Below are 27,710 nucleotides of genomic sequence, written 5' to 3' on the forward strand. Positions count from 1 at the left end.
CACTGCTCTCGTCAGTTTAGAGTCCCTTAGTGCTTCCTTTAGGTGGTCGCCAAAGTACGACGGTGCAACCAGTCTCCTTAAGTGTTCCAATCTTTCTACAAAAGCGTCCCAATCTTCCCCATCGGTAAAGTTGCTGAGATTCGACATGCTGAGCGTGTGGTTCGTGACCTCGTATTCCCGTCGCCAGTTGTAGTATATGAAGGCACCTTTAGTAATGACTCCATGAGGCAGGGTATGATACTTAAACTGTGCAGACCTGCAGTCCTTTATTTGCAGCTCCTGAGTGCCGACAACAAGCTGTGTGTTCCTTTTTATACTGGGTTACCTGTTAGGTCTCCAGCAGCAGCACCCTCTGGTGTACAGGCAAGGTGTGTACAGTGTAAGGGTACATTTAGTGTTGCATAACAGTGTTACAGACATCACACAGTAAACAGGCATGCATACACAACACACTTGATTCATATTTGGTGACCCTGGGGAGATCCAGTGCCACCCTACTGGTCCATCAAAATAGGTCCAACGGAACCATTAGAGAAACTTCATATTTTAACATACAGTTTAGAAAAGTGGTTCAGTTGCAGGTCTGTGCTGTTTAACAGGGACAGCAGACACCCCTTGGACCTGTTTGACTGGGACTTGCTGAGCCGGGGTGTCGAGCTTTGTGAGGTGAGGTGCGGCTGATCCCTGGGGGGTGAATGGGGTGAGGGTGAGGGCGCAGGCTGTGGGGGTCCCGGGGGTGAGTGTGTGGGTGAGGGAGTGAGGGAATGGGGTGAGAGTGAGGGTCAGGGTGAGGGAGTGGGATTAAAGCGAGAAGTGAGAGTCAGGGTTAGGCTGTACGGGATGGGATCTCAGGTGCTTGGAGAGGGTGTGGGTGGTGAGGGTGAGGAGGTGGGTAGGGTTGTGGGAGTGAGTGAGGATGTGGTTGAGGATGAGGGTGTGGGGTGATGGTGTGGGTGAGGGAGTGGATGAGGGGTGAGTGTGTGGGGTGAGGGGTGCCTCAGGCACCGGTGTGGGGCGTGGGTGAGGGTGTGGTTGAGGGAGTGTGAGCGGTATGGGAGTGTGAGGGAATGGGTGCAGCAGCTCTCGGGTGTGGGCGAGGGGTGGGTGAGTGAGGTCGAGGGGTGGGTGAGGGAGGGTGGGGGGGTGAGTGAGTGAGGGCGAGTGGGAGAGGGGTGGGTGTGTGGGCGACGGGGGAGCGAGTGAGGGCGAGTGGTGGGTGTAGGGGCAAGTGAGGGCGAGGGGTGCCTCAGGCGTCGATGTAAGGTGGGGAGTGGGTGAATGTGAGAGGTGCCTCAAGCACTGGGTGAGTGAGGAAGTGGATGACTATGGGTGAGGGAGTGTGTGAGGCGGTGGGTGAGTATGTGGGTGTGGGGTGAGGTGAAGGAGTGGGCTGGAGGGTGAGGTGTCTCAGGCGCCGGGTGAGTGAGGGGGTGGGGTCTCTGGTGCCAGGTGAGTGAGGGAGGTTGTGGGGTGAGGGTGGGGGTCTCAGGCGCCGGGTGAGTGAGGGAGGGTGAGGGTGGGAGTCTCAGGCGCCGGGTGATTGAGGGAGGGTGAGGATGGAAGTCTCAGGCGCCGGGTGAGTGAGGATGGGAGTCTCAGGCGCCGGGTGAGTGAGGATGGGAGTCTCAGGTGCCGGGTGAGTGAGGATGGGAGTCTCAGGCGCCGGGTGAGTGAGGATGACGCCGGGTGAGTGAGGATGACGCCGGGTGAGTGAGGATGGGAGTCTCAGGCGCCGGGTGAGTGAGGATGGGAGTCTCAGGCGCCGGGTGAGTAAGTGAGGGAGGGTGAGGATGGAAGTCTCAGGCGCCGGGTGAGTGAGGATGGGAGTCTCAGGCGCCGGGTGAGTGAGGATGGAAGTCTCAGGCGCCGGGTGAGTGAGGATGGGAGTCTCAGGCGCCGGGTGAGTAAGTGAGGGAGGGTGAGGATGGAAGTCTCAGGCGCCGGGTGAGTGAGGATGGGAGTCTCAGGCGCCGGGTGAGTGAGGATGGGAGTCTCAGGCGCCGGGTGAGTAAGTGAGGGAGGGTGAGGATGGAAGTCTCAGGCGCCGGGTGAGTGAGGATGGAAGTCTCAGGCGCCGGGTGAGTGAGGATGGAAGTCTCAGGCGCCGGGTGAGTGAGGATGGGAGTCTCAGGCGCCGGGTGAGTGAGGATGGCGCCGGGTGAGTGAGGATGGAAGTCTCAGGCACCGGGTGAGTGAGGATGGGAGTCTCAGGCGCCGGGTGAGTGAGGATGGAAGTCTCAGGCGCCGGGTGAGTGAGGATGGAAGTCTCAGGCGCCGGGTGAGTGAGGATGGGAGTCTCAGGCGCCGGGTGAGTGAGGATGGCGCCGGGTGAGTGAGGATGGAAGTCTCAGGCACCGGGTGAGTGAGGATGGGAGTCTCAGGCGCCGGGTGAGTGAGGATGGGAGTCTCAGGCGCCGGGTGAGTGAGGATGGCGCCGGGTGAGTGAGGATGGAAGTCTCAGGCACCGGGTGAGTGAGGATGGGAGTCTCAGGCGCCGGGTGAGTGAGGATGGGAGTCTCAGGCGCCGGGTGAGTGAGGATGGGAGTCTCAGGCGCCGGGTGAGTAAGTGAGGGAGGGTGAGGATGGAAGTCTCAGGCGCCGGGTGAGTGAGGATGGAAGTCTCAGGCGCCGGGTGAGTGAGGATGGGAGTCTCAGGCGCCGGGTGAGTGAGGATGGCGCCGGGTGAGTGAGGATGGAAGTCTCAGGCGCCGGGTGAGTGAGGATGGGAGTCTCAGGCGCCGGGTGAGTGAGGATGGGAGTCTCAGGCGCCGGGTGAGTGAGTGAGGGAGGGTGAGGATGGAAGTCTCAGGTGCCGGGTGAGTAAGTGAGGGAGGGTGAGGATGGGGGTCTGAGGCGCCGGGGGTAGTGCCGGGGACGGGACAGTTGCAGGTTGCCCATTCAGTGTGTGCTGAGGATCCCGGGCCGCCGGCCGCTGATGACGGGTCGCTGCAGCCTGTTGGAGGCGGGTGCCGCCACCTTCTGCCTCTACGTGGCAGAGTCTGCCATATTGACAGCGTCAGCGGAGGCCGGACCCTGGGCACTGGAGGGAGGAGCCGGAAGGCGACTGACTGAACACCGGCACCGGCGGGAGGGAGGCCAGTCAGACACTCACCCTACAACGACAGGAGGAGGCGGAGGATATACGGCCTGGGAACCGGCCGCGCACACTCGCTGCAGTAGGTCGCTGCTTTTACACCGAAACAGTAAATACCGAGCGGGGCCTCGGCCTGGGGAGACTCATCGGAGCAACACGGGCTCCGGGTGTGTGTGGTCCGGATTCACTGCTCGGGCTCCGGGTGTGTGGGGTCCGGATTCACTGCTCGGGCTCCGGGTGTGTGTAGTCCGGATTCACTGCTCGGGCTCCGGGTGTGTGTAGTCCGGATTCACTGCTCGGGCTCCGGGTGTGCGTAGTCCGGATTCACTGCTCGGGCTCCGGGTGTGTGTAGTCCGGATTCACTGCTCGGGCTCCGGGTGTGTGTGGTCCGGATTCATTGTTCGGGCTCCGGTTTTGTGTAGTCCGGATTCACTGCTCGGCCTCCGGGTGTGTGTAGTCTGGATTCACTGCTCGGGCTTCGGGTGTGTGCAGTCCGGATTCACTGTTCGGGCTCCGGGTGTGTGGGGTCCGGATTCACTGCACGGGCTCCGGGTGTGTGTTGTCCGGATTCACTGCTCGGGCTCCGGGTGTGTGTAGTCTGGATTCACTGCTCGGGCTTCGGGTGTGTGTAGTCCGGATTCACTGCTCGGGCTTCGGGTGTGTGTAGTCTGGATTCACTGCTCGGGCTTCGGGTGTGTGTAGTCTGGATTCACTGCTCGGGCTCTGGGTGTGTGTAGTCCGGATTTACTGCTCGGGCTCCGGGTGTGTGTAGTCCGGATTCACTGCTCGGGCTTCGGGTGTGTGTAGTCCGGATTCACTGCTCGGGCTTCGGGTGTGTGTAGTCTGGATTCACTGCTCGGGCTCCGGGTGTGTGTAGTCTGGATTCACTGCTCGGGCTCTGGGTGTGTGTAGTCCGGATTTACTGCTCGGGCTCCGGGTGTGTGTAGTCCGGATTCACTGCTCGGGCTCCGGGTGTGTGTAGTCCGGATTCACTGCTCGGGCTCCGGCTGTGTGGGGTCTGGATTCACTCTGCTCAGTCTGGAACCTCGGACCCATTGCTGGTTTCAGTTTCTGCAGAGGTCTAGTGAACCTGTTCGAGCTGTGTGGTACGAGCAACCTACAAATTAATATGTTAGACGTGGCTCTCTCCTCTGAGTCAAAAGCTCATGGTTCAAGCTCCACTGAAGAAACTTGAGCATCTAATCCAGGCTCTCAAATGACTACAGTACTGAATAAGAAAAAAAAAAGAAGTTGCATTTATATAGCGCCTTTCACGACCACCAGATGTCCCAAAGCGCTTTGCAGCCAATGAAGTAATTTTGAAGTGTAGTCACTGTTGTAATGTAGGAAACGTGGCAGCCAATTTGCGTTCAGCAAGTTCCCACAAACAGCAATGTGGATAATGACCCAAATAATCTGTTTTTGTTATGTTGATTTAAGGGATAAATATTGGCCAGGACAACCAGGGATAACGCTACTGCTTTTCTTTGAAATACTGCCATGTGATCTTTTGTGTCCCCCTGAGAGAGGGGGACAAATCATCTGAAGATGACACCTCCAACAGTGCAGCACTACTCCTCAGTAGTGTAAACTGAGATTTTTATGCTCCAGTCTCTGGAGTGGGACTTGAACCCACAACCTTTTGACTCAGAGGCGAGAGTGCTACCAACTAAGCCACTGGCTGACACGATGGGAGGGAGCGCTGCACAGTCAAAGGTACCCCCTTTTTAGATGAGATGTTACACCGAGGCCTCTTTGAGCTCTCGGGTTGATGTAAAGGGGATCCCAAGGAATTAATAGAGAGCAGAGGAATTCTCCTGGTGTCTTGGATATTTATCTCTCAACCACCTTTTCCTCCCTGCTGTGCCCCATTCTCTTTCCCCCCCCCCCCTCCCCCAAACAGATGATCTGGTTATTTGTTTCATTGCTGTTTGTGGAACCTAGCTGTGTGAAAATTGCTGCATTTCCTACATTACAATACCTGCAATTACTACATTTTAAAAGTACTTCAATGGCTGTGGTGCTTTGGGATCTCCTAAGGTTGTGAATGATGAAATATAAATGGAAATTCTTTCCATATCTAATATTGTTTAGATCGTATTACTGAAAAAACTTTTTTTCTTGTGTTTCTAGCATTGTTATTTTTATTTTAAGAAGATTTTGCGTATCTTAGGACTGAAAGAAGTATTGAGTTTATCTATCATGACATGCTTATGCTAAAATGAACCTCTCTTATCCGAGACTCTTTTACCCGGCACCATCTCTCGTCCGGCATAATTCCCGGTGGAGGATTGACGCATGCGCAGATAATTTTTTTTCATACTCACCAATATTCTCTGCTCTCCTGAAGACAGAGACTTCTTCCTCGTCTGGTTCTGAAGGCACTGATTGCCTAATTGGCCTTGAGGGTGGGTATTCAAGTCGGGTGGTAGGGGGGGTGGTCGATTCAACCTGTGCTACTAATAATTATATTTTGAATAAAATTATAAATAAAAGCTTGATAAAAGTTATTTAAAAATAAAAATAAATATGTTTAAACCCCCCGGCAAGTTTTTCGCTTTCCTGCAGTCACAGAGCCACCATAGCTCCGCTTACGCTGGGCGGACTTGCTCTTAACGCAATCCCGGCTCAGCACACGGGTTGCACGAGTCCCATCGACCTGCCTCCCGTGCCTTGGCTGGGGTCAGGCCGATGGGCCGCGACCTGGAATCAACCGGCCGCTCCTCCCCTCCCCTCCCCACTGCCGTTGGCACTCCCTCTGGGGTAGGGCCAGTGGGCCACGTCCTCGGGCTGGTCGCTCTTCCCCTCCCTGCTGCCCTCGGCGCTCTGCGAAACAAAAAGAAACAACCTCTTCATTACTTTGAATGTCCTAGGAGTGAGTCTTGGAGACGCACACGCTGGTATATCCCGTGGGATAAGCCATGACGGGGCAGAAGGAGGCCAAGCGCTGTGGATGCACCGAAGCTGGGCCCGAAATGCTGACCTCCCCTTGTCCGGCAAAATCCCTTATCCGGTAAGCCAGGTCCTGAGGGTGCCAGATAAGAGAGGTTCAACCTGGACATGTTTGTTGTAAGTTCCATGCGTTCCATATAAGGGAAGTATAGTGTTGCTTATTACAATTGATAAAATGTCACAATGAAAATGCAGTTGTCACGAGCAGGGAACTGTTAATGAGATTGATATGTGTGCTAAAAAGGCAGACTGATCAGAAATCCATTTAAACCTGTTGAGCTGTGTTTTTTTCGTGTGCGATACATCAAAATAAGTTACACTTTTAACCCAAATCATGTGCTAAAGAATATTTTACATGTTCTTTAACTCCTTTAATTATAAGGAGGACATTTATTTGGTTGTGTACTTTGTGTGTAAAATCAACCCAGGTGTGAAAAAAACACACCTGGCCTGGAGCAAGTTTAAAACAGAAAATCCCCTAAAGGCTGCATTTGTTTAATAAAGTATTTCCATTTGAAGTCCCAGAAGGAATAGAGGTTTCAATTACGAACAAACATGTTTTTGCTGAAATATCTCAAAACAGCTCGAGGACATTTGTTTACAACAATTATAATTATTCAATAAACAATGGGATGTAACTTTTTGTAACTGCGCAAGACATTTTAAAATTTGTTGATATGCACAGGTGTCTACTTTTGTACTCTGCCTGTATGTAGTTGCATTCGACTAATAGGTTTTTTGTAGATTTGGTGCGGTGGATATTTAAAAAAAAAAGTATTTTCCACCGAGAGAATAGGGGAAAGTTTAGTATGGATTATAGACTAGATTAACAATGAAAGGTAGGACCCATCAAAAACAAAGTAGGATGATGTTGGAGATACATCATAAGCACTTGAAATGTTGTTGCCGTACACAGCATGGCAAATTCTGTTATCTGATTACACTTTGGCAGATTTGTGGAGATTGAAAGCATTTTTTTCTCTAAATTGAGGGTTTATTTTGACCAGGCTTGAGCTCCCCTACTGACCAACAAAAATTCAGTCATAACCAGACCAGAGGAAAAGTGATAGTTAAATAAGGTTCGACTATTGATGATTTTCAATTAGAAAAATAATTATTTAATCTGGAACACTGGGCATAAGTGAGCACAACTAACAAAGTAATGTTCTGTGAATAAATTCTAATTTTAGTTTATAAACAAATAGACTTTTGTCATATGAAGAATGTTGATTATGTTTCCAATCATATTAATAGTTTTGTAATTTTTTTTTACTTCTCAATTATTATTTTTATGGACAAAATAGGAGAACTTAATTGACCATGACTGAGTCGAGGCTCCATACACTTCTGATGAAAGGTCATCGACCTGAAATGTTAATAAGGGGAGGGTGGGAGAATCCCAGTGGAGAGAAATCTAGAAAGCTAAAGAGAAAAGAAAAGGAAGCAATGCAGGAAAGTGATTGTGGTAAGGATAACCAGATTATGTCAGGAAGGGACAGAGCATACAAACAAAATAGTGCACTAACAAATAGGGTCCAGGTAAGAAAAAATAGCTAAGACAAATAGGGCTATAGTACAAAATAATGTTAACATGTCTAATAATGTTAAAAAGACAAATCTAAAAGCATTGTATCTGAATGCACAAAGCATCCGTAATAAGGTAGATGAATTAACAGTGCAAATAGATATGTACGTTTACGATATATTTACAATTACATAGACATGGTTGCAGGGTGACCAGGGTTGGGAACTGAATATCCAAGGATATTCGATATTTAGGAAGGACAGGCAAAAAGGAACAGAGGGTGGTATGGCGTTGTTAGTAAAGGATGAAATCAGAGCAATAGTGAGAAAGGATATTGGCTCAGAGAATCAAGATGTAGAATCAGTCTGGGGTGGAGCTAAGGAGCACCAAGGGGCAGAAAACATTGTTGGGAGTTGTCTATAGGCCTCTAAACAGTAATGGTAATATAGGGGATGGCATCAAACAGGAAATTGGAGATGCATGTAACAAGGGTACTACAGTAATCGTAGGTGACTTTAATATAGACTGGCCAAACCAAATGATTAATAATACTGTGGAAGATGAATTCCTGGAGTGTGTACGAGATGGCTTTTTAGACCATTACTAGGGAACAGGCTATCTAGATTGGATTTTGTGAAATGAGAAGGGATTAATTAAGTCTTGTTGTGTGGACTCCTTTAGGGAAGAGTGACCATAACATAATTTAATTCTTTATTAAGATGGAAAGTGAAGTAGTCCAATCCGAAACTAGAGTCCTAAATTTAAACAAAGGAAACTACGAAGGTATGAGGAATGGCTATGATAGATTGGGAAGATTCATTAAAAGGCATGATGGTGGATAGGCAATGGCTAACATTTAAGAAACAAATGCATGAATTGCAACAGTTATACATTCTTTTCTGATGCAAAATCACAAAAGGAAAAATAGCCCAACCATGGCTAACAAAAGAAATTAAGGATAGTATTTGATCCAAAGAGGAGTTATACAAAGTTGCCAGAAAAAGTAGCAAGCCTGAGGATTGGGAGCAATTTAGAATTCAGCAAAAATGGACCAAGAGATTGATTTAAGAGGGGAAAAATAGAGTACGAGAGTAAACTTGCAAGGAACATAAAAATCGACTGCAAAAGTTTCTACAAGTACGTAAAAAGAGAAAGATTCGTGAAGACAAATGTAGATCCTTTACAGTCAGAAACGGGAAAATTTATAATGGGGAACAATTAAATAAATACTTCGGTTCTGTCTTCCCAGAAGCGGACACAAATAACATTCCAACTAAATGCTAGGGAACCAAGGGTCTAGTGAGTCAGAGGAATTAAAGGAAATGATTATTAATAAGAAAATAGTGCTGGAGAAACTTAATGGGACTGAAAGCTGATAAATCCCCAGGGCCTGACAATCTGCATCCCAGAGTACTAAAAAAGGTAGCCATGGAAATAGTGGATGCATTGGCTGCCATCTTCCAAAATTCTATAGATTATGGAACAGTTCCTGCAGATTGGAAGGTGGCAAATGTAACCCCACTATTTTTAAAAAAGGAGGGAGAGAGAAAACAGGGAACTAAAGACTGGTTAGCCTAACATCAGTAGTCGGGAAAATGCTGGAGTCTATTATAAAGGATGTGATAACGGCACACTTGGATAATATCAACAGGATTCGACAAAGTCAGCATGGATTTATGAAAGGAAAATCGTGTTTGACAAACCTACTGGAGTTTTTTGAGGATGTAACTGATAGAATAGATAAGGGAGAACCAGTGGATGTAGTGTATTTGGATTTATAGAAGGCCTTTGATAAAGTTCCACACAAGAGGCTAGTGTGCAAAATTAAAGCACATAGGATTGGGGGTAATATACTGGCATGGATTGAAAATTGGTTAACTGACAGGAAACAGAGAGTAAGAATAAACGGGTCTTTTTCGGGGTGGCGGGCAGTAACTAGTGGAGTACCACAGGGATCAGTGCTTGGGCCCCAGTTATTCACAATATATATAAATGGTTTGGATGAGGGAACCAAATGTAATATTTCCAAGTTTGCTGACGACACAAAACTCGGTGGGATTGTGAGTTATGAGGAGGATGCAAAGACGCTACAAGGCGATTTAGATATGTTGAGTGAGTGGGCAATCACATGGCAGATGCAGTATAACGTAGATAAATGTGAAGTTATCCACTTTGGTAGGAAAAACATAAAGACAAAGTATTATTTAAATGGTGATAGTTTGGGGAATGTCGATGTACAAAGAGACCTGGGTGTCCTTGTACACCAGTCATTGAAAGCAAACGTGCGGGTGCAGCAAGCAGTTAGCAAGGCAATGGTATGGGCCTTCATTGCAAGAGGATTTGAGTACAGGAGCAAGGATGTCTTACTACAGATATACAGGGCCTTGGTGAGACCGCACCTGAGTATTGTGTGCAGTTTTGGTCTCCTTACCTAAGAAAGGATATACTTGCCATAGAGGGAGTGCAGCAAAGGTTCACCAGACTGATTCCTGGGATGGCAGGACTGTCTTATGAAGAAAGATTGGGTCGACTAGGCCTGTATTAGAAGAATGAGAGGGGATCTCATCGAAACATATAAAATTCTGACAGAGTTGGACATACTGAATGCGGGGAGAATGTTTCCCCTGGCTGGGAAGTCCAGAACAAGGGGTCACAATCTCAGGATACCGGGTAGGAAATTTAGGACTGAGATGAGGAGAAATGTCTTCACTCAGAGGGTGGTGAATCTGTGGAATTCTCTACCACAGAAGGCTGTGGAGGCCAAGTCACTGAATATATTTATTTTAAGAAGGAGATAGATTTCTAGACACAAAAGGCCTCAAGGGGTATGGGGAGAAAGCAGGAATATGGTGAGATAGAGGATCAGCCATGATCATATTGAATGGCGGTGCAGGCTCGAAGGGCCGAACGGCCTACTACTGCTCCTATTGTCTGTTTCTATGTTAACTTTGATTCACTTTCCACGGAGGCTGCCTGTCATGCTGAGTATTTCCAGCACTTACTGTTTTTATTGCGCGCGCGCGCGCACACATTTTTACTTCCATGTCAGCTCCTGTCCACAAATACACTTTATCACTGTTCATTCTTATTTCAACCATTGCCAGCTGCTGCTCAGCTCCTGCACGGCATGTGATATCCTGATTTCAGTTCTGGATCATGCCACTGATTTTTAAATCTCATCTCCCTGTATCAATCTTGCTGGGCTGACTCCAATTTTAAATCTGGCAGGAATCTAGACTGAAATCTGGAGAGAAAGTTGACATTTAAATATTGCAGTGCTGGGGAATAAGAACTCTCATTGACAGCAACCAGATCCCAATGCACTGGTATGGTGGTGCTGCTCAGTATAAAGATCTTTGGAAGGAACTTGAAAGGAGGATACGACCTGCATACAAGATGATTCCTACGAGGGACTACAATTAGGGGAGTTACCAACTACTAATGTTGGGCTAATTGGTCTATCATCACTTGGTTTATCACTTTCTCCTCTTTAGAACAGACGTGTTGTACTGGCTCCCTTCCAGTCATCTGATGCAACTTTCGTATCCAAGGATGATTGAAAGATTGTGATCAGAGCCTCTCATATTTCCTTTCCGACTTCCCTTAGCATTCCAGGATGCACGCCATCAGAACCAAGTGCCTTTACCACTTTGTGTTTTACCAATTTTTAAAATTATTTAATATAATTAGAAAGGGAAAGAAAGAACTTGAATTGATATAGGGCTTTTCATGACGTCAGCGCTTCACAGCCAATGAAGTACTTTTGAAGTGTAGTCACTTGTAAAATAGGAAACACGGCAGCCAATTTGCGCACAGCAAGCTCCCACAAACAGCAATAAGATAGTGACCAGAAAATCTGTTTTAGTGATGTTGGTTGAGGGATAAATATTGGCCAAGGCACTGCTGAGAACTCTGCACCTCTGTGTGAAATAGCCTGTGGAATCTTTTATGTCCACCTAAGAGGGCAGAAGGGGTCTCGGTTTCACGTCTCATACGAAAGAGGGCGCCTTCGACAGTGCAACACTTCTTCAGTCCCGGCATATCAGCCGAGATTTTGTGCTGAAGCCTTTCAAGTGGGACTTGGACCCACAGCCTTCTGATTCAGAGTTGAGAAAAAGGCTTTGAGGCACGGCTGAATTTTTAATTTTCGTTGCGGGATGTGGGCGTTGCTGGTGAGGCCAGCATTTATTGCCCATCCCTAATTACCCTTGAGCAGTGGTGTTGGGCCACCTTCTTGAACCGTTGCAGTCCGTGAGCTGAAGGTACTCTCACAGTGCTGTTGGGGAGGGAGTTCCAGGATTTTGACCCAGCGACGATGAAGGAATGGTAATATATTTCCAGGTCAGGATGGTGTGTGATTTGGAGGAGAACTTGCAGGTGGTGGTGCTCCCATGCACCTGCCACCCATGTCCTTCTCGGTGGTAGAGGTTGCGGGTTTGGGAGGTGCTGCCGAAGAAGCCTTGGTGAGTTAATTAATTAATTAATTTGTAGTTCTTTATTTCTAGTTATCCTATCATTCCCACTACCACACCCTTCTGTGAAAACTGGGGCAAAGTATTGGTTTAGTATCTCCACCATTCATCATCCATAAGATTTCCAACTTTTTTTATTTTTTACGTGTTTATAAAATCTAATCTTTTTTTACTACCTGCAGGCCTTAATTTACATATTTTCTTAGCTCTTCTGATCACACTCTTTGCTTCTCTATATTTTCAATACTGCGCTTGATTTTCTTTAGTATTATTACATTTTGTTAATTAAATTTGGGAATTCAAAAGTCTTCTATAGCCATATAAATAATAAATGGTAGTAAGAGGAGGAATGCGTCCGATTAGGGGTCAAAAAGGAGACCTACGCATGGAGGCAGAAGGTATGGCCGAGGTACTAAATGAGTATTTTGCATCTGTCTTCACCAAGGAAGAAGATGCTGCCATAGACATAGTGAAAGAGGAGGTAGTGGAGATACAGGATGGGATAAAAATTGCTAAAGTCGAGGTACTAGAAAGGCTATCTGTACTTAAAGTTGATAAGTAACCAGGACCCGATGCGATGCATCCTAGGATGCTGAGGGGGGTTAAGGAGGAAATCACAGAGCTACTGGCCGTAATCTTCCAATCGTGCTTCGATACAGGGTGTGGTGCCAGAGAACTGGAGAATTGCAAATGTTACACATTTGTTCAAAAAGGGTGTGGGGATAAATGTAGCAATTACAGGCCAGTCAGTTTAATCTCGGGGAAGCTTTTATAAACGATAATCAGGGACAAAATGAATAGTCACTTGGATAAGTGTGGATTAATTGAAGAAAGCCAGCACAGATATGTTGAAGGCAAATCATTTTTAACCAACTTTATTGAGTTTTTTGATGAGGTAACAGAGGGTTAATGAGGGCAAAGCGGTTGATGTGTACATGGTGTTTGATAAAGTGCCACATAATAGGCTTGCCAACAGAGTTGAAACCCATGGAATAAAAAGGACAGCAACAGCTTGGATACGAAATTGGCTAAGTGATAGGAAACAGAGAGTAGTGGTGAACAGTTGTTTTTTGGACTGGAGGAAGATATACAGTGGTGTTCCTCACGGGTCGGGACCATGACCACTGCTTTTCTTGATGTATATTAATGACTTGGGTTTGGGTGTACAAGGCACAATTTCCAAACTCTCAAGCGACACAAAAATTGTAAGTATAGTCAACAGTGAGGAGGATAGTGATCAATTTTAAAAGGACATATACAGGCTGCTGGAATGGGCGGACTGATGAAATTTAATGCAGAAAAGTGCGAAGTGATATATTTTGGTAGGAAGAATGAGGAGATGCAATATAAACTAAAGGGTACAATCCTAAAGGGGGTGTGTGAACAGAGAGACCTCGGGTTATAAATCGTTGAAGGTGGCAGGGCCGATTGAGAAAGCGGTTAATAAAGCTTACGGGATTCTGGGCTTCATAAATAGAGGTATAGAGTATAAAAGCAAGGAAGTTATGATGAACCTTTATAAAACACTGGTTCGGCCTTAACCTGGAGTATTGTGTCCAATTTTGGGCACCACACTTTGGAAGGATGTGAAGGCCTTAAGAGGGTGCGTAAAAGATTGACAAGAATTATTCCAGGGATGAGGTACGTCAGTTACGTGGCTAGATGAGAGAAGCTGGGGTTGTTCTCCGTAGAGCAGAGATTGTTGAGAGGAGATTTCAAAATCATGAGGGGTCTAAACAGAGTAGATACCCATTGGCAGAAGGGTCGAGAACCAGTGGACACAGATTTAAGGTGATTGGCAGAAGAACCAAAGGCGATATGAGGAAAAACCTTTTTACACAGCGAGTGGTTGGGATCTGGAATGTGTTGCCTTGTGTTGGAGGCAGATTCAGTCGTGGCTTTCAAAAGGGAACTGGATAAGTACCTGAAGGAAAAACATTTGCAGGGATATAGGGAAAGAGCGGGAGAGTGGTATGAGCTGAAGTGCTGTTGCAGAGAGTCAGCACGGGATTGACGGGCCGAATGTCGTCCTCCTGTGCTGAAGCCACTCTATGATTCTATAAATGTTGTTAATTAAATAAATCTGTAATAAAAAGGTAGTATCAGTAATGGTGACCATGAAACTACCGATTGTTGTAAAAACCCATTTGGTTAACTAATGTCCTTATCTGTGATTCCAGACCCACAGCGATGTGGTTGGCTCTTAACTGCCCTCTGAAATGGCCTACCAAGCCACTCAGTTGTATCAAACCGTTACGAAATCCGGTAATAAGAATCACCACACAGACTGCAGCAGCCCCTCCCGATCTCTGTAATTTACTCCAGCCCCACAACCGCCAGAAATGTCTGCGCTTCTCTAATTCTGCCCTCTTGAGCATCCATGATTATAATCGCTCAACCATTAGTGGGCATGCCTTCTGTTGCCTAGCCCCGAAGCTCTGGAATTTCCTGCCTAAACCTCCTCCTTCAAGATGTTCCTTAAAACTTGCCTCTTTGACCAAGCTGTTGGTCACCTGCCCTGATTTCTCCTTCTGTGGCTCGGTGTCAAACTTTTAAAAATCTTATAACACTCCTGTGAAGCACCTTGGGATGTTTCACTACATTAAAGGCGCTGCATAAATACAAGTTGTTGTTGTAGTGGTTTGGTTCAACTGAGTGGCTTGCTAGGTAGGCCATTTCAACACCTTTAAAAGATGAACAAGGGTTAGATTTTAGTGTGATTTTTGTCTGAAAGTAGCTGCAGTTTGTCATGCAGAGTGTGTTTGGAGAAATAGAAGTAAGAAGGGAAAAAGAGGATATGGTGTGAAGGTACTCTGCACCGTCACCTCCAGCATTTCCAGTCTCCATGGCCATAATTCTCCCCTATCCACGATGCCCAGCATGTTTTCCTCCAGTTTGGAGAGGGTGTATCGACGGATTTGACCTCTGGTTGCCACCTCCTGTTAAACAATTATTTCTAGTTTGAAAAGAAAAAATCATAAAATGTGTCTATTTTAGAAAGTTTTGTGGATATGGTGTGTTCTGAGAACAATCAGAAGCTACGTTCCCTGTAAGATGCAATCTTTGCTATGGAAGAAAAGTTCACATTGTCTGCTGTGGGATAAATGTCTACCAAGTAATTCTTGGTAAAATTCTGTAATTCTGATTTTTCAATGTCACATGAGCTATCTACAGAGAAGTCAAATTTTCAAATCAGTGATATGACCTTATTTATGCAGTGTGTACAAGTGTGGTGAACTTTCTTGCAACACACTGATGAACGTCTTATATTTTATCTGAAGCCCAGCAAGTAGTCAAACTGCTTTATTATGTTACTTCAAAAGAATTGTGTGATACAGAGAACAAAGTTCACTAGGAATGCACAGTAACCTACATAGGGTAGGAGTTTGTTACATGACATGGCAAAGATAAAGGTACACAGAATTAAGGGAGATGTCGGTACATGGCTAGAGAGATGATTGGCTGGCACAAAGCCATAGGTAGGAGTAAAGGGAGTATCTCTAATTGTAAAGATGTGATGGGATGATGTTTTTGGGCTGCTCTTCAATATTATGCACAGAAATGATCTGGCCTTGGAAGTTGAGGCAGCAATATTGAAAGTGGCTCATGACACCAAATTGGGTGTGGCAAATCGCGACCAGGATTGTGAAAAACTACAGGGAGACACAGGTTAGCAGGGTGGGCAGAAAAGTTAACACTTAAGTGTGTAAAGCAATACAACATATTCACATTTACTGCCCTTCAGATGTCTCTCTGAAACCAAGGCCCATCTGCTTGTTCCAGTCGTTCAGGTGAATGTTAAAGATCCTATGATACGATTTGAAGAGTGGGGAACTCCTTTGGTGTTCTGAACAACATTCTTCCCTCAACCAATACCACAAAAAAACTGAACTATAAATGAATTACTTTTTGTGGGAACTTACTGTGCACAGAATCGCTGCTGAATACTGCCATATAATAAGTCACTGCAGTTCAAAACAGTACTTTGGGACAATTCATGAAGATGTGATAAGCGTCTGCGTATATGCAAATCTCTTTCTCATGACAGTTATGATATAATTTACATAAATGGCACCATTTTTAAGGTTGCATGATAATGTTCTTTCATTGTATAAATAAGATTGATCTATTTGTAATGATGATATTTGCAACCAGACTGTGGAATAAAGGTAATGCATATGGTCAAAGTGGGGAACACATTTTAGAATGCCTCCAGGACTGCTTCCTAGACCTGTATGTTTCTGGTCCAGTAGGGAATAGTCTTCGGCTCTTTTGTTCTACAGCATAGATTCAAGAATTGTTCCCCACCCCGACCAATGAGACAGACCAATTCCTGTTTCCATTTTGATTTTGTGGCCAATTTCAGTGTGTTATTGAGTTTAAAGTGACAGAGGATGCTAGCTTAGTATTGATCAGTAGTGTCATAACTATTTTGTTTGACAACAACAACAACAACAGCTTGTATTTATATAGCGCCATTGACATCATAAAACGTCCCAAGGCACTTCACACGAGTTATAAGACAAAACAAATAAATTTGACACTGAGCCACATAGCAAGAAATTATGGTAGTTGAAAGAGGTAGGTTTTCAGGTGCGTCTTAAAGGAGAAAAGAGAGATAGAGAGGCGGAGAGGTTTAGGGAGGGAGTTCCATAGCTTAGGGTCCAGGCAGCTGATTGAACAATTATAATCAGGAATGCTCAAGAGGGCAGAATTTGAGGAGGCCAGACATCTCGAGGAGTTGTGAGGCAGAAGGAGATTACAGAGATAAGGAGGGGCGAGGCCATGGAGGGATTTGTAAACAAGGATGAGAATTTTAAAATTGAGGAGTTGCTTAACTGGGAGCCAATGTAGGCCAGCGAGCACAGGAGTGATGGGTGAGTGGAACTTGGTGCGAATTAGGACATGGGCTGCCGAGTTTTGGATCACCTCAAGTTTACGTAGGGTAGAATGTGGGAGGCCAGCCAGGAGTGTGTTGGAGTAGTCGAGTCTAGAGGTAACAAAGGCACGGATGAGAGTTTCAGCAGCAGATGAGCTGAGGTGGGGCGGGGGGAGATGGGCAATGTTACGGAGGTGCAAATAGGTGGTTTTAGTTCTGCTGACGATTTTATGGTCGGAAACTCATTTCAAGGTTAAACATGACACCTAGATTGCGAACAGTCTGGTTCAGCCTCGGACAAATGCCAGGGAGAGGGATGGAGTCGGTGGCCAGTTTGTGGCAGGGACCAAAGACAATGGCTTCGGTCTTCCCAATATTTAATTGGAGAAAATTTCTGCTCATCCAGTACTGGATGTCGAAGAAGCAGTCTGACAATTGAGAGACCATGGACCCAAGTTTCGGCCTCAGTTGCTCCTGATTTTTTGGAGCAACTGGTGTAGAACGGAGTATCTTAGAAATTCAAATTATCGGCATTTAGTTTGCTCCAGTTCTAGTCAGTTAGAACAGTTTCACTTTGGAACAGAATTTTTTTTTCCAAAAGGGGGTGTGTCCGGCCACTGGCGCCTGTTTTCAAAGTTTCGGCAATGAAAACTTACTCCAAACTAACTTAGAATGGAGTAAGTGAAGATTTTTGTACGCTCGAAAAAACCTTGTCTACACTTTAGAAAATCAGGCGTAGGTTACAAATTAGGCGTAGGGAACGAGGTCGGGGGGGAGGAGGGGGAAGGGAAGTCATTAAATTCTACAATCAATCCTTAGTTATACTGATACAAATATTATACAAATAAATCCAACCTGAATAAAAATTTATAAGCAAAGAAAAGATTAAATAAACCATGTTCGTACCTGTGTGAAAGTGCTTCAGGCAGGCCTTTCATGTTGGAGACAGGCAGGGGTGTGGCATCAGTGTCTCGACGGCAGCCCCAACAGTGGCAGCAAGCTGCCTTCGAGCTGAGCTGCTGTGCTGCAGGCAGGCCTTCATTCTCTTAGTGGCTGGCCGGCAGCCGAAGGATCAACACCGGAGGCACGCAGCTTTTCAAGGGGGCTGAGGCCATTCGGCCATGGAATAGGAGCGGCGTCAGTGGCTGGCCGGCAGCCGAAGGATCAACACCAGACGCACGCAGCTTTTCCAGGGGGTTGAGGCCATTCGGCCACGCTTAAGGGGCGGCGTCAGTGGCTCGACGGCAGCCGAGTCCTTTTAAAAATGGCAGAGTGCCAATGTTTGTTTGACACTGCGCGTGCGCGCACGCTCCAACGCGCACGCGCAGGGTTGCCGGCACCACGATGGCTCATTTAAATTGGACCCGCCCCCCACTACTTACAGAATCGGCGCGAGTGTTTGGCTCCGCCCCCCCGCTGTGAAGAGCGCGCCGCGCCAAGCTGAGATCGAGCTCCGAGGAGCCGGAGAATATCGAAGTTTTTTTTCTAGCGCACTTTTAGGCGCGAAGAACAGGCGTCCAGCTCGGAGGTGCGCCGTTTTTGGCGCGGGCCAAAACTTGGGGCCCACGGAGGGGTCAAGAGAAGTGGTGGTGGGGCGAGTAGGGTGTCGTCAGCGTACATGTGGAAACTGACGTCGTGTCTTTGGATGATTTCCACTCGTAGGGGAAACTAAAACTAGGGGACATAGTCTCAGAATAAGGGGCAGCCCATTTAAAACTGAGATGAGGAGGAATTTCTTCTCTGAGGGTTGTAAACCTGTGGAATTCTCTGCCTCAGAGAGGTGTGGAGGCTGGGACATTGAATATATTTAAGGCGGAGATAGATTTTTGAGAGATTAGGGAATACAGAGTTATGGGGAGCAGGCAGGGAAGTGGAGCTGAGTCCATGATCAGATCAGCCATGATCTTATCAAATGGTGGAGCAGGCTCAAGAGGCCTAATGGCCTACTCCTGCTCCTATTTCTTATGTTCTTATGGTGTCGCCAAGGGGTAGCATATAGATGAGAAATAGGAGGGGGCGAAGGATAGATCCTTGGGGGACACCAGAGGTAACAATGTGGGAATGGGAAGAGAAGGCATTGCAGGTGATTTTCTGGCTACGATTTGATAGCTAAGAATGGAACCAGGCGAGTGCAGTCCCACCCTATCGGACGATGGTGGAGAGGCGTTGGAGGAGGATGGAGTGGTCAATACATGTCAAAGGCTGCAGACACGTTGAGAAGGACGAGGAGGGATAAGTTTACCTTTGTCATGGTCACAAAGGATGTCATTTATGATTTTGATGATAGCCGTTCCGGTACTGTGGTGGGGTGGAAACCAGATTGGAGTGATTGAAACCTGGAGTTCCAGGAAAGATGGACACGGATTTGGGAGGCGACGACATGTTCAAGGACTTTGGAGAGGAAAGGGAGGTTGGAGATGGGGCGGTAGCTAGCAAGCACAGTGGGGCCAAGGGTTGTTTTTTTGAGGAGAGGGATGATGACTGCAGATTTGAAGGAAAGGGGGACAGTACCTGAGGAGAGAGAACTGTTAACAATGTTGGCTAACATGAGAGACAGAAAAGGAAGTAGGGTGGACAGCAGTTTAATGGGAATAGGGTCAAGGAGCAAGATGTGGGTCTCATGGACAAGATGAGCGTAGAGAGGTCATGAGGGGAGATCGGAGAGAAACTGGAGAAAGATGCGAGTTCAGGGCTAAGGCAGGGGGAAGCCTCAGAGGAAGTTTGGCCAGATGGGTTCGGGGAAGGAAGGGAAGTGGCAGAGACAGCTGATCAGATTGTCACAAAGATTGAGACAAAGAAGTCCATGAGCTCCACGCACTTGTTGGAGGTGAGTGTGGTGGAGTCGGGAGAGGGGTTTAAGAAGACGGTTAGCAGTAGAGAATAGTAGCCGGGGGTTATCCAGGGGAACAGAATAAATAGTTCGATGTATGGTGAGGTTAGTTATGCCAGAGGAGAGTAGGCTTTGCCTGTAGCTGTAATTTTGATTGGTCTGGTTGAAGTGAATGGATTGCTTATTTTATGTAGTCTGAGGAAAGTCCAGTGCTAATTTGGCATGATATCTAATCATCTAGTTCACCTCCTGAACAAAGCTCGAGGGATTTATCTGATATATTTTACTGCTTTTGTGATCTGTAAGAACAAAGTCTGATAGTTCATGTACACTCAACGTTACTATAATATAACGCAATATGTTAAGTGTTATGTAGCTTTTTAGATGGGTACAAAAGCCTATAACTTTCTGGTAACTTCAATGTGTACATGTCAATGAAAAGAATGTGTTACCAGAAATATCAAAATAAAAATTGACAATTTTATTAGTGATTTTACATCATTTGTTGGCACTTACAGGACCTGTAGTATACACACTTAACCTGTGATTATTTAAATGTTTGTAATGTTTATCTAAAATTGTACACCATTCAAATCATTTCTCTCCTGGAAGGCATACAGAGCAGCAGGAAGCTGTTGATATGTCAGTATTTGCACTACCTTGACTTGGGAAATCCCAAGATCAAATCTTGACTAAGGAATAGGGCACAAACCTCAGGAGTTTGCTTACGGTGCCCTTGAGCGATGTACAAGTGGATCCAGTACTGATATTAAGTAGAATATTTAATAGCTTCTTTCCTCCCATCCCGTCACAATTTGAACCATTGTTTGAAGTGTTCGATGCTATATCAAGATACCTTGTGTGAACTTTGATAGAACTACCTCTGCACTAAGCTGTAAATTTGCAGCGTGGTTCAAGTAACGTGGATGTATTGAATCAGATTTTCTGTTAGTATTACCTCGCTATGTATTTCAGTTAAGTATTTGCATCGATCTCAATAGCTTCATTCACTCTGCTCTCTCCCTCTAATCTTAAACCTAGGTTTTCCCCATTTCCCTGCCATATTAGTTTAAATCCTCCTCTACTGCTTTATCAATATGTTTCTAGCCCCTGAAATGACGTTGGTGCGGCTTCAGTTCAGGTAAAGGACGTCCTTTCTGTAAAGCCTTACCTTGTTTTAGAAATCATTCCAATGCCCAAGAATGTGAACCCTTCCCCTCTGCACCAGCCCTGTGCAATTCGTCTTCCTCTCCTGTATTTTACATATCTGGAGATTACTACCTTTTGAGGTCTTGTTTAGCAATTTAGTGCCTGACTCCGTAAACTCCTTCTGCAATACCTCAGATGGACTTCTATCTGAGTCTTTGGTTCCAGTTTGGACCATGGCTTTTGGCTGCTCTCCCTCCCTAAACACAAGTTTTCCCACCTGCCCATGATGTACTTCACCCTGGCACCAGGAAGGCAACATATCATTCTGGACTTCTGGTCACATTTGCAACAAAGGCCACTTCTACCCCTAACTATAGAATCCTAAACTACTACCGCTCCCCTATTCTTGCAATCTCACCCCCTTCGCTAGTCCCTTGTTCCACGGTGCTGCAGTATTGTTTGGAACCACCCTCCTCTGAGCCTCTGTCATTGTCCACCTCATACTTGTCCAATGCTAAGTATCTATTGGACAGTTCCAGTAACCCAGGGGTCTCCTGCACCTGTGAGACCTGCCTTCCTCTGCTGCCCCTGTGAATGGTTACCTACTTTTCTCTTTTTCTATATTATCCCTGTGTTGTGAACCATCTAGCACTGCCTATTGGGTGACTACATTCTGGAGCCAGAAATCCCTCATTCGATGCTGTAGAACGTGGCCAATTGCTGCTGAAACACCGAGATCCTGTTCTCCAGAGACTCAATTTTCAGACACTGTAGTAGATCTTGACTTTGTGCGATAGTGTAAAATGGATGATACCGAATCGGCAGCTCGTTTTACATCCATTGACGTCAACATCACCTGTTTTACACTATCACACAGTCAATCTACCCCACTTAATGCACATGTTCTGCTCCTAGATACACCGAGGATCCATAGCCGCCCACACATCACATATCAGGAGGTTACCAGCACTGCCATCCGTTTGTGTCTAGGTTAAAAAATGTAGAAAGTATGAGCCTGAACTCTCTCTCGCACCACACTCAAACTCTCCCAAGATTGAAACTACTCTTACTCACTTTGCACAAGTATGAATTTTAGGGCAAAAAAAATCTCTTGTCCAACGGCGTCTCAAGACTGAATGCACTCTTCTGGCCTAGCACATTTTCTACTGCCTTCTTGCAGCTCAAAAACGAGCTCACTCTACTCAGCTCAAATTTATACCGTCTTAAATTACACGAGCTCAAATGCCACAGGGAAAAAAAGCTGCATGGTGTAACTTGCGCCTTCAATAACATTCAAAGCACTGCTTCCAACCTTGTTTGTTTTTAAGTAATAATATCTTTAACTTCATTTTGACACTTAGAAAATAATATTTTTTTTTCTTTCACAGATTTAAGGTTATAGAATCACAATGGCAACATTTATAGAGTTCATCCAACAGAATGAAGATCGGGATGGAGTCCGGTTAAGCTGGAATGTTTGGCCTTCAAGCCGTTTAGAGGCAACCCGAATGGTTGTTCCTTTGGGTACCTTGTTTACGCCGTTGAAAGAGCGGCCTGATTTACCTCCAATTCAATATGAACCTGTGCTTTGCAGTAGAGCAACCTGCCGTGCAGTCTTGAATCCATTATGGTAAGTCACTGATACAGATTTAAAGACAATAGTACAAGATTAACTGGCTAGTAGATACTTCACACTGCAGCATGAACAACAACTCTTTGGGCCCAAGTTTCCACATGATTTGCGCCTGATTTTTAGGAGCAACTGGTGGAGAACGGACTATCTTAGAAATCGCAATTCTCCACATTTTTTTTTCTGCAGTTCTAGTCAGGTAGAACAGTTCTACTTTGGAACAGAATTTTTTCTTCAAAAGGAGGTGTGTCCGGCCACTGACGCCTGATTTGAAAGTTTCCACAGTGAAAACGTACTCCAAATTAAAGTAGAATGGAGCAAGTGAAGATTTTTGTAGAACTGAAAAAACCTGTTCTACACATTAAAAAAATCAGGCGCAGGTTACAAATTAGGCGTCCAGAACGAGGTGGGGGGGGAAGGGAAGTCATTAAATTCTATAATAAATCCTTATTTATACTTATACAAATATTATACAAATAAATCCAACCTGAATAAAAATTTATAAGAAAAGATTAAATAAACCATGTTCCTACCTGTGGGGAAGGAGACAGCGGCTTGTTGCCGCGCAGGGGAGGGGAGGGAGGGGAAGGAGACAGCGGCTTGTTGCCGTGGAGAGAGGGGAGGGAGGGGAAGGAGACAGCGGCTTGTTGCCATGCAGGGGAGGGGAGGGAGGGGAAGGAAAGGAGAGAGCCGTTTGTTGCCGCGGAGGGGAGGGAGGGGAAGGAGACAGTGAGAAGGGAAGCCTCAGTGCTGATGTACTGATGGCAATGTGATTTTATTAAAAAATGTTCAAAAATTAAACAGCTACAAAGAACTACAAAAATAGCCGAGTGCCAATGTTTTTTTTCACACTGAGCATGCGCGAACGCTCCAACGCGCATGTGTAGCTTTGCCGGCAGGAAAAAAACTAATTTAAATAGTACCCGCCCCCTCCCACTTACAAAATCGGCGCGAGTGTAGGCTCCGCCCCCCTGGGCGCCGCGCCAAACAGACAAGGAGCTGCAAAGCGCTCGAGAATAGCGCGTTTTTTTCTGGCGCCGTTTTAGGCGCGAAAAACGGGCGCCCAGCTCGGAGGGGCGCCCGTTTTTTATCCTGTGGAAACTTGGGCCCATTATCTGGCATTATATACTATCTATAATTTAAACACTTTTACAAATTTTATTTTAGTGTGAAGGATTGAAATTCACATCTTAAAATGTGGAATTTCTTTAAAGAAAGAGGAAAAGAATTGCAAATGCTGTAAAACAAACAAAACCAAAAAATCCTGGAAATACATCGGTCAGTCAGCACCTATAGAGAGAAAAGACAAGTTAAAATTTTGAGTGTGTACCTTTGAGTATAATGTTTCTGTACATTACAGTAACTGGGTATACGTACATAAGCTATCATTTTTGAGTCTTACTTTAACACACCGGAACAAGGATGTTGCAGGCGAGGTCCTGATGATTTATTGGATAAGTGGATAACCACATGATAATGAAGAAGAAAGCTGCGGACTGCAAGAAGATATCAATCAACTCGTCAGGTGGACAGAATGGTGGCAAATTAAATTTAATCTGGAGAAGTGTGAGGTAATTCATTTGGGGAGGGCTAACAAGGAAAGGGAATACACATTAAATGGTAAGACACTGAGAAGTGTAGAGGAATAAAGGGACCTTGGAGTGCATGTCCACAGATCCCTGAAAGTAGCAGGCCAGGTAGATAAGGTGGTTCAGAAGGCATACAGAATGCTTGCCTTTATTAGCCGAGGCATAGAATACAAGAGCTGGGGGTGGGTGGGGTTACGCTTGAACTGGATAAAACACTGGTTAGGCCACAGCTGTAGTACTGCGTGCAGTTCTGATCACCATTACAGGAAGGATGTGATTGCACTGGAGAGGGTACAGAGGAGGTTTACGAGGATTTTGCCGGGAGTGGAGAATTTTAGCTTTGAGGACAGATTTGATAGGCTAGGTTTGTTTTCCTTGGAACAGAAGAGGCTGAGGGGAGACCTCATTGAGGTGTATAAAATTATGAGGGGCCTAGATATAGTGGATAGAAAGGGCCTATTTCCCTTAGCAGAGGGGTCAACAACCAAGGGGCATAAATTTAAAGTAATTGGTGGAAGTTGAGAGGGGATTTTGAGGGGAAATTTCTTCATGCAGAGGGTTGTGAGAGTCTGGAACTCACTGCCTGAAAAGGGTGGTAGAGGCAGAAATCCTCACCGCATTTAAAGAGTACTTGGATGTGCACTTCAAGTGCCTGCAAGGTTACGGACCTCGAGCTAGAAAGTGGGATTAGGCTGGATAGTCTCTTGTTGGCCGGTGCGGACACGATGGGCCGAAATCGCCTCCTTCTGTGCCGTAAACGTCTATGATTCTGTAACCTGGTGAGGCACGGAGCCATTCAGACCGGAAAGTTACCATGCTTGATCCCTATTCTTTGCTAGTGTTCTCATGCTAGGGAGGTGGGAAAGTGGCTAGTGTTCCCACTCCTCATCACATTCGAGTTGGAAGTTTGCTTTTATGGCTGTTGTGTGATGGCCCTCAAGGTAAACTGGTTTTCTGACACTCACTGTCTTACCTCACGTCTGAAGAGTTGGTAGCAGGATCAAATTTGATGTGATGCTACTTTTATGAGTCATTCAGGAGAGAACATTGGAGATGGCTACTGAGCTGTCTGAAAAATAATTTAGGTTAAATTGGCTCCACTGCAATTATTTATTTTTGTTGCTATGCAGTGAATAAACAAATTGAGTAATGCACAGGTAGAATGTGGTAGAATACAATATTAAGTATTTTTTTCTAACTGATTTTTATTTGTTTTTAGTCAAGTAGATTACAAAGCGAAACTGTGGGCTTGTAATTTCTGCTATCAGAGAAATCAGGTAAGATGCTCTTTGTGGATATTAGTACAGGTTGAACCTTCCTTATCCGGCATCCTCTGGACCTGGCCTGTGCTGAATAAGGGATTTTGCCGGATGAGGGGAGGTCAGCTGCCCAAGGCCGGGGAGGAGGAAGGGGGGAAGAAGGTCGGCGCACCGGGCAGGCCCGAAGTGTCGACGGGCCCTCGGCGGGCCGCGAAGGATGTGTCGGTGCGGCCCCAGCGGGCTGAGTGTCGACACGGCCCCAAAGTCGGGGTGGAGTCGGCCGCGTTCTGTGCATGCGCTCCAGGCTGCCGGAATCGTTCCGGACGAGGGGTGATGTCGGATAAGGGAGTCCCTGATAAGGAAGGTCCAACCTGTATTGTGTTTTGCTGCAGCTTGTATTAAGATACTGTGTCGCATGAATATATTGTACAGGAAGTGTTCATGACCTGAATCGAACCCATTAGGCAGGCATGGTAATGTCTTGAATTACTTGAAAAAATGGTTTTAGATCCATGTATTATTCAACCTTTGTATTGGAGAATACAGAATGTACTGTATCTCACTGGGCCAAATACTCAAAAGTGAGTGAAACAGTATTTTCTATAAAAGGGAGGAGAAAGTTATTTTGTAAGTGTGGCTTTTAAAATAACTATATTTATGTATTTTCTTCTTTTTAAAAACAGTTTCCTCCTTCCTATTCTGGGATATCTGAGATGAACCAACCAGCAGAACTTTTGCCACAGTTTTCCACAATTGAATACGTGGTCCAGGTAGGGCTTTTGAACCACAATTTACACTCAGTAGGACTTTGGGTAATTGTACCATCACCAAATTACTAAATACCACTGAAGAAAAACTGATGTCAATGATCCAAAACAGTTAAATTGCAGTGCTGTGCCTAAACCTCTTGTTTGTAATAATTTAAATTGTGCTTTCATTTTTAATTGCTCCATCTTCAAAGATCATGCAACATATCTGTTATTTTGGAATTGCTTAACTAGAACTATTTAAAAGATCTTATCTATTTCAATTTAATTGAACTTTTCAATGCCAGCATCATGCAAGTGGTCTGTGGCAATCCTGTTCAGATCAAATTGCTGTATAACTTTACACATTGGCGCTACAGGTCTCAATCTTAACTCCCAGGCGGCAAAGTGAGTGACTGGGCCGCCTGGGAATGGTAGCAGGCAGGCTCGGCCGATTTTAAATGGCTGGGCCTCATTAGCATGTCCCTTGCTAACTTCCCGACCAAAGTGACCGGAAAGGTGCTGCCCGGTCATTAAAATCCAGCAATCAGTCCACGGCACGAAGCAAGTGATCCAGGAGGGGAGTCCTGGTCATGGGAGAGGAGGGGGAAACTGAGAGCAGGGGAGATTTCAGTTCCGCTTGGCCCACAAGTAAACTGATTATTTTTTAAGCTGACCTTGCTGGGCCTCTTCTGGCCCTGGCCGCCTGTTCCCAGCCACCATCCAAGGCAACAATTCCTGAGAGTTTTAATGATGTCATAAACTGGAAACCAAAGCTTGAGCAGTGCACTGATATCAGTAGAAAGCTGAAATTGATTTACTTCATTAAAATTGCAGTTTATTTTTCAAAGTTAAACTACCGACTCTATGTGCCCAAGTTTCCACAAGAAAAAAAAACGGGCGCCCCTCCGAGCGGGGCGCCCGTTTTTTTGCGCCTAAAACGGCGCCTAAAAAAATCCTCGGTATTCTCCATCTACCTGGAAGTCCTCTGGCTCTCGGCGCAGCCAGCACGAGCTGTGGGGGGCGGAGCCAGGTCCCGGCGCTGAAAACAGTGCCGGGACCTCTGCACATGCGCGCAACAGTGGGCACGCAAGTGCAGTAGCTCCAGGCGCCGAACTGTGTGGGAGGGGCCCGAAGCACGCAGCCCCTAGCCCTGGCCCAATGGCCTCACTGGGGCTGCGTCAATGAGGCTCCTCCCACGGCCAGCTCCTGCTCCCTCCCCCCCCGACCAGACCCGACACCCGCTCCCCCCCCCCTCCCCCGCTGAGCAGACCCGACCAGACACCCGCTCTTCCCCCCCCCCCCGCCTCGACCAGACACCGCGCCCCCCCCCCCCCCCCCGCCGACCAGACACCCGCTCCCCTCCCCCCGACCCGACACCAGCTCCCCCCCCTGACTGACCCGACCCGCGCTCCTGTTCCCCGACCCGCGCCCCTCTCTCTCTCTCGCCCCCCCCTCTCCCTCTCTCTCTCCCCCTCCCTCCCTCTCTCTCCCCCTCCCTCCCTCTCTCTCCCCCTCCCTCCCTCTCTCTCTCCCTCCTCCCTCTCTCTCTCCCTCCCTCCCTCTCTCTCTCTCCCCCTCCCTC

General features: G+C 46.4%; 1 protein-coding gene across 1 annotated transcript in view; it reads left to right on the plus strand.

The window, feature by feature from the left end:
* The first annotated feature begins 2,933 nt into the window (after nt 1-2,933).
* sec23a (Sec23 homolog A, coat complex II component) overlaps nt 2,934-27,710 on the plus strand; it is a 132,851-nt gene continuing 108,074 nt past the window's right edge. Inside the window, exons 1-4 of the mRNA XM_070877892.1 lie at nt 2,934-3,176; nt 22,290-22,531; nt 25,340-25,397; nt 26,063-26,149. Coding sequence (XP_070733993.1) covers nt 22,311-22,531; nt 25,340-25,397; nt 26,063-26,149 — 366 coding nt within the window. The 5' untranslated portion in view covers nt 2,934-3,176; nt 22,290-22,310. The remainder of the gene's footprint in view (nt 3,177-22,289; nt 22,532-25,339; nt 25,398-26,062; nt 26,150-27,710) is intronic.

Source organism: Pristiophorus japonicus, chromosome 4 (genome assembly GCF_044704955.1).
Source record: "Pristiophorus japonicus isolate sPriJap1 chromosome 4, sPriJap1.hap1, whole genome shotgun sequence".
NCBI lineage: Eukaryota > Metazoa > Chordata > Chondrichthyes > Pristiophoridae > Pristiophorus > Pristiophorus japonicus.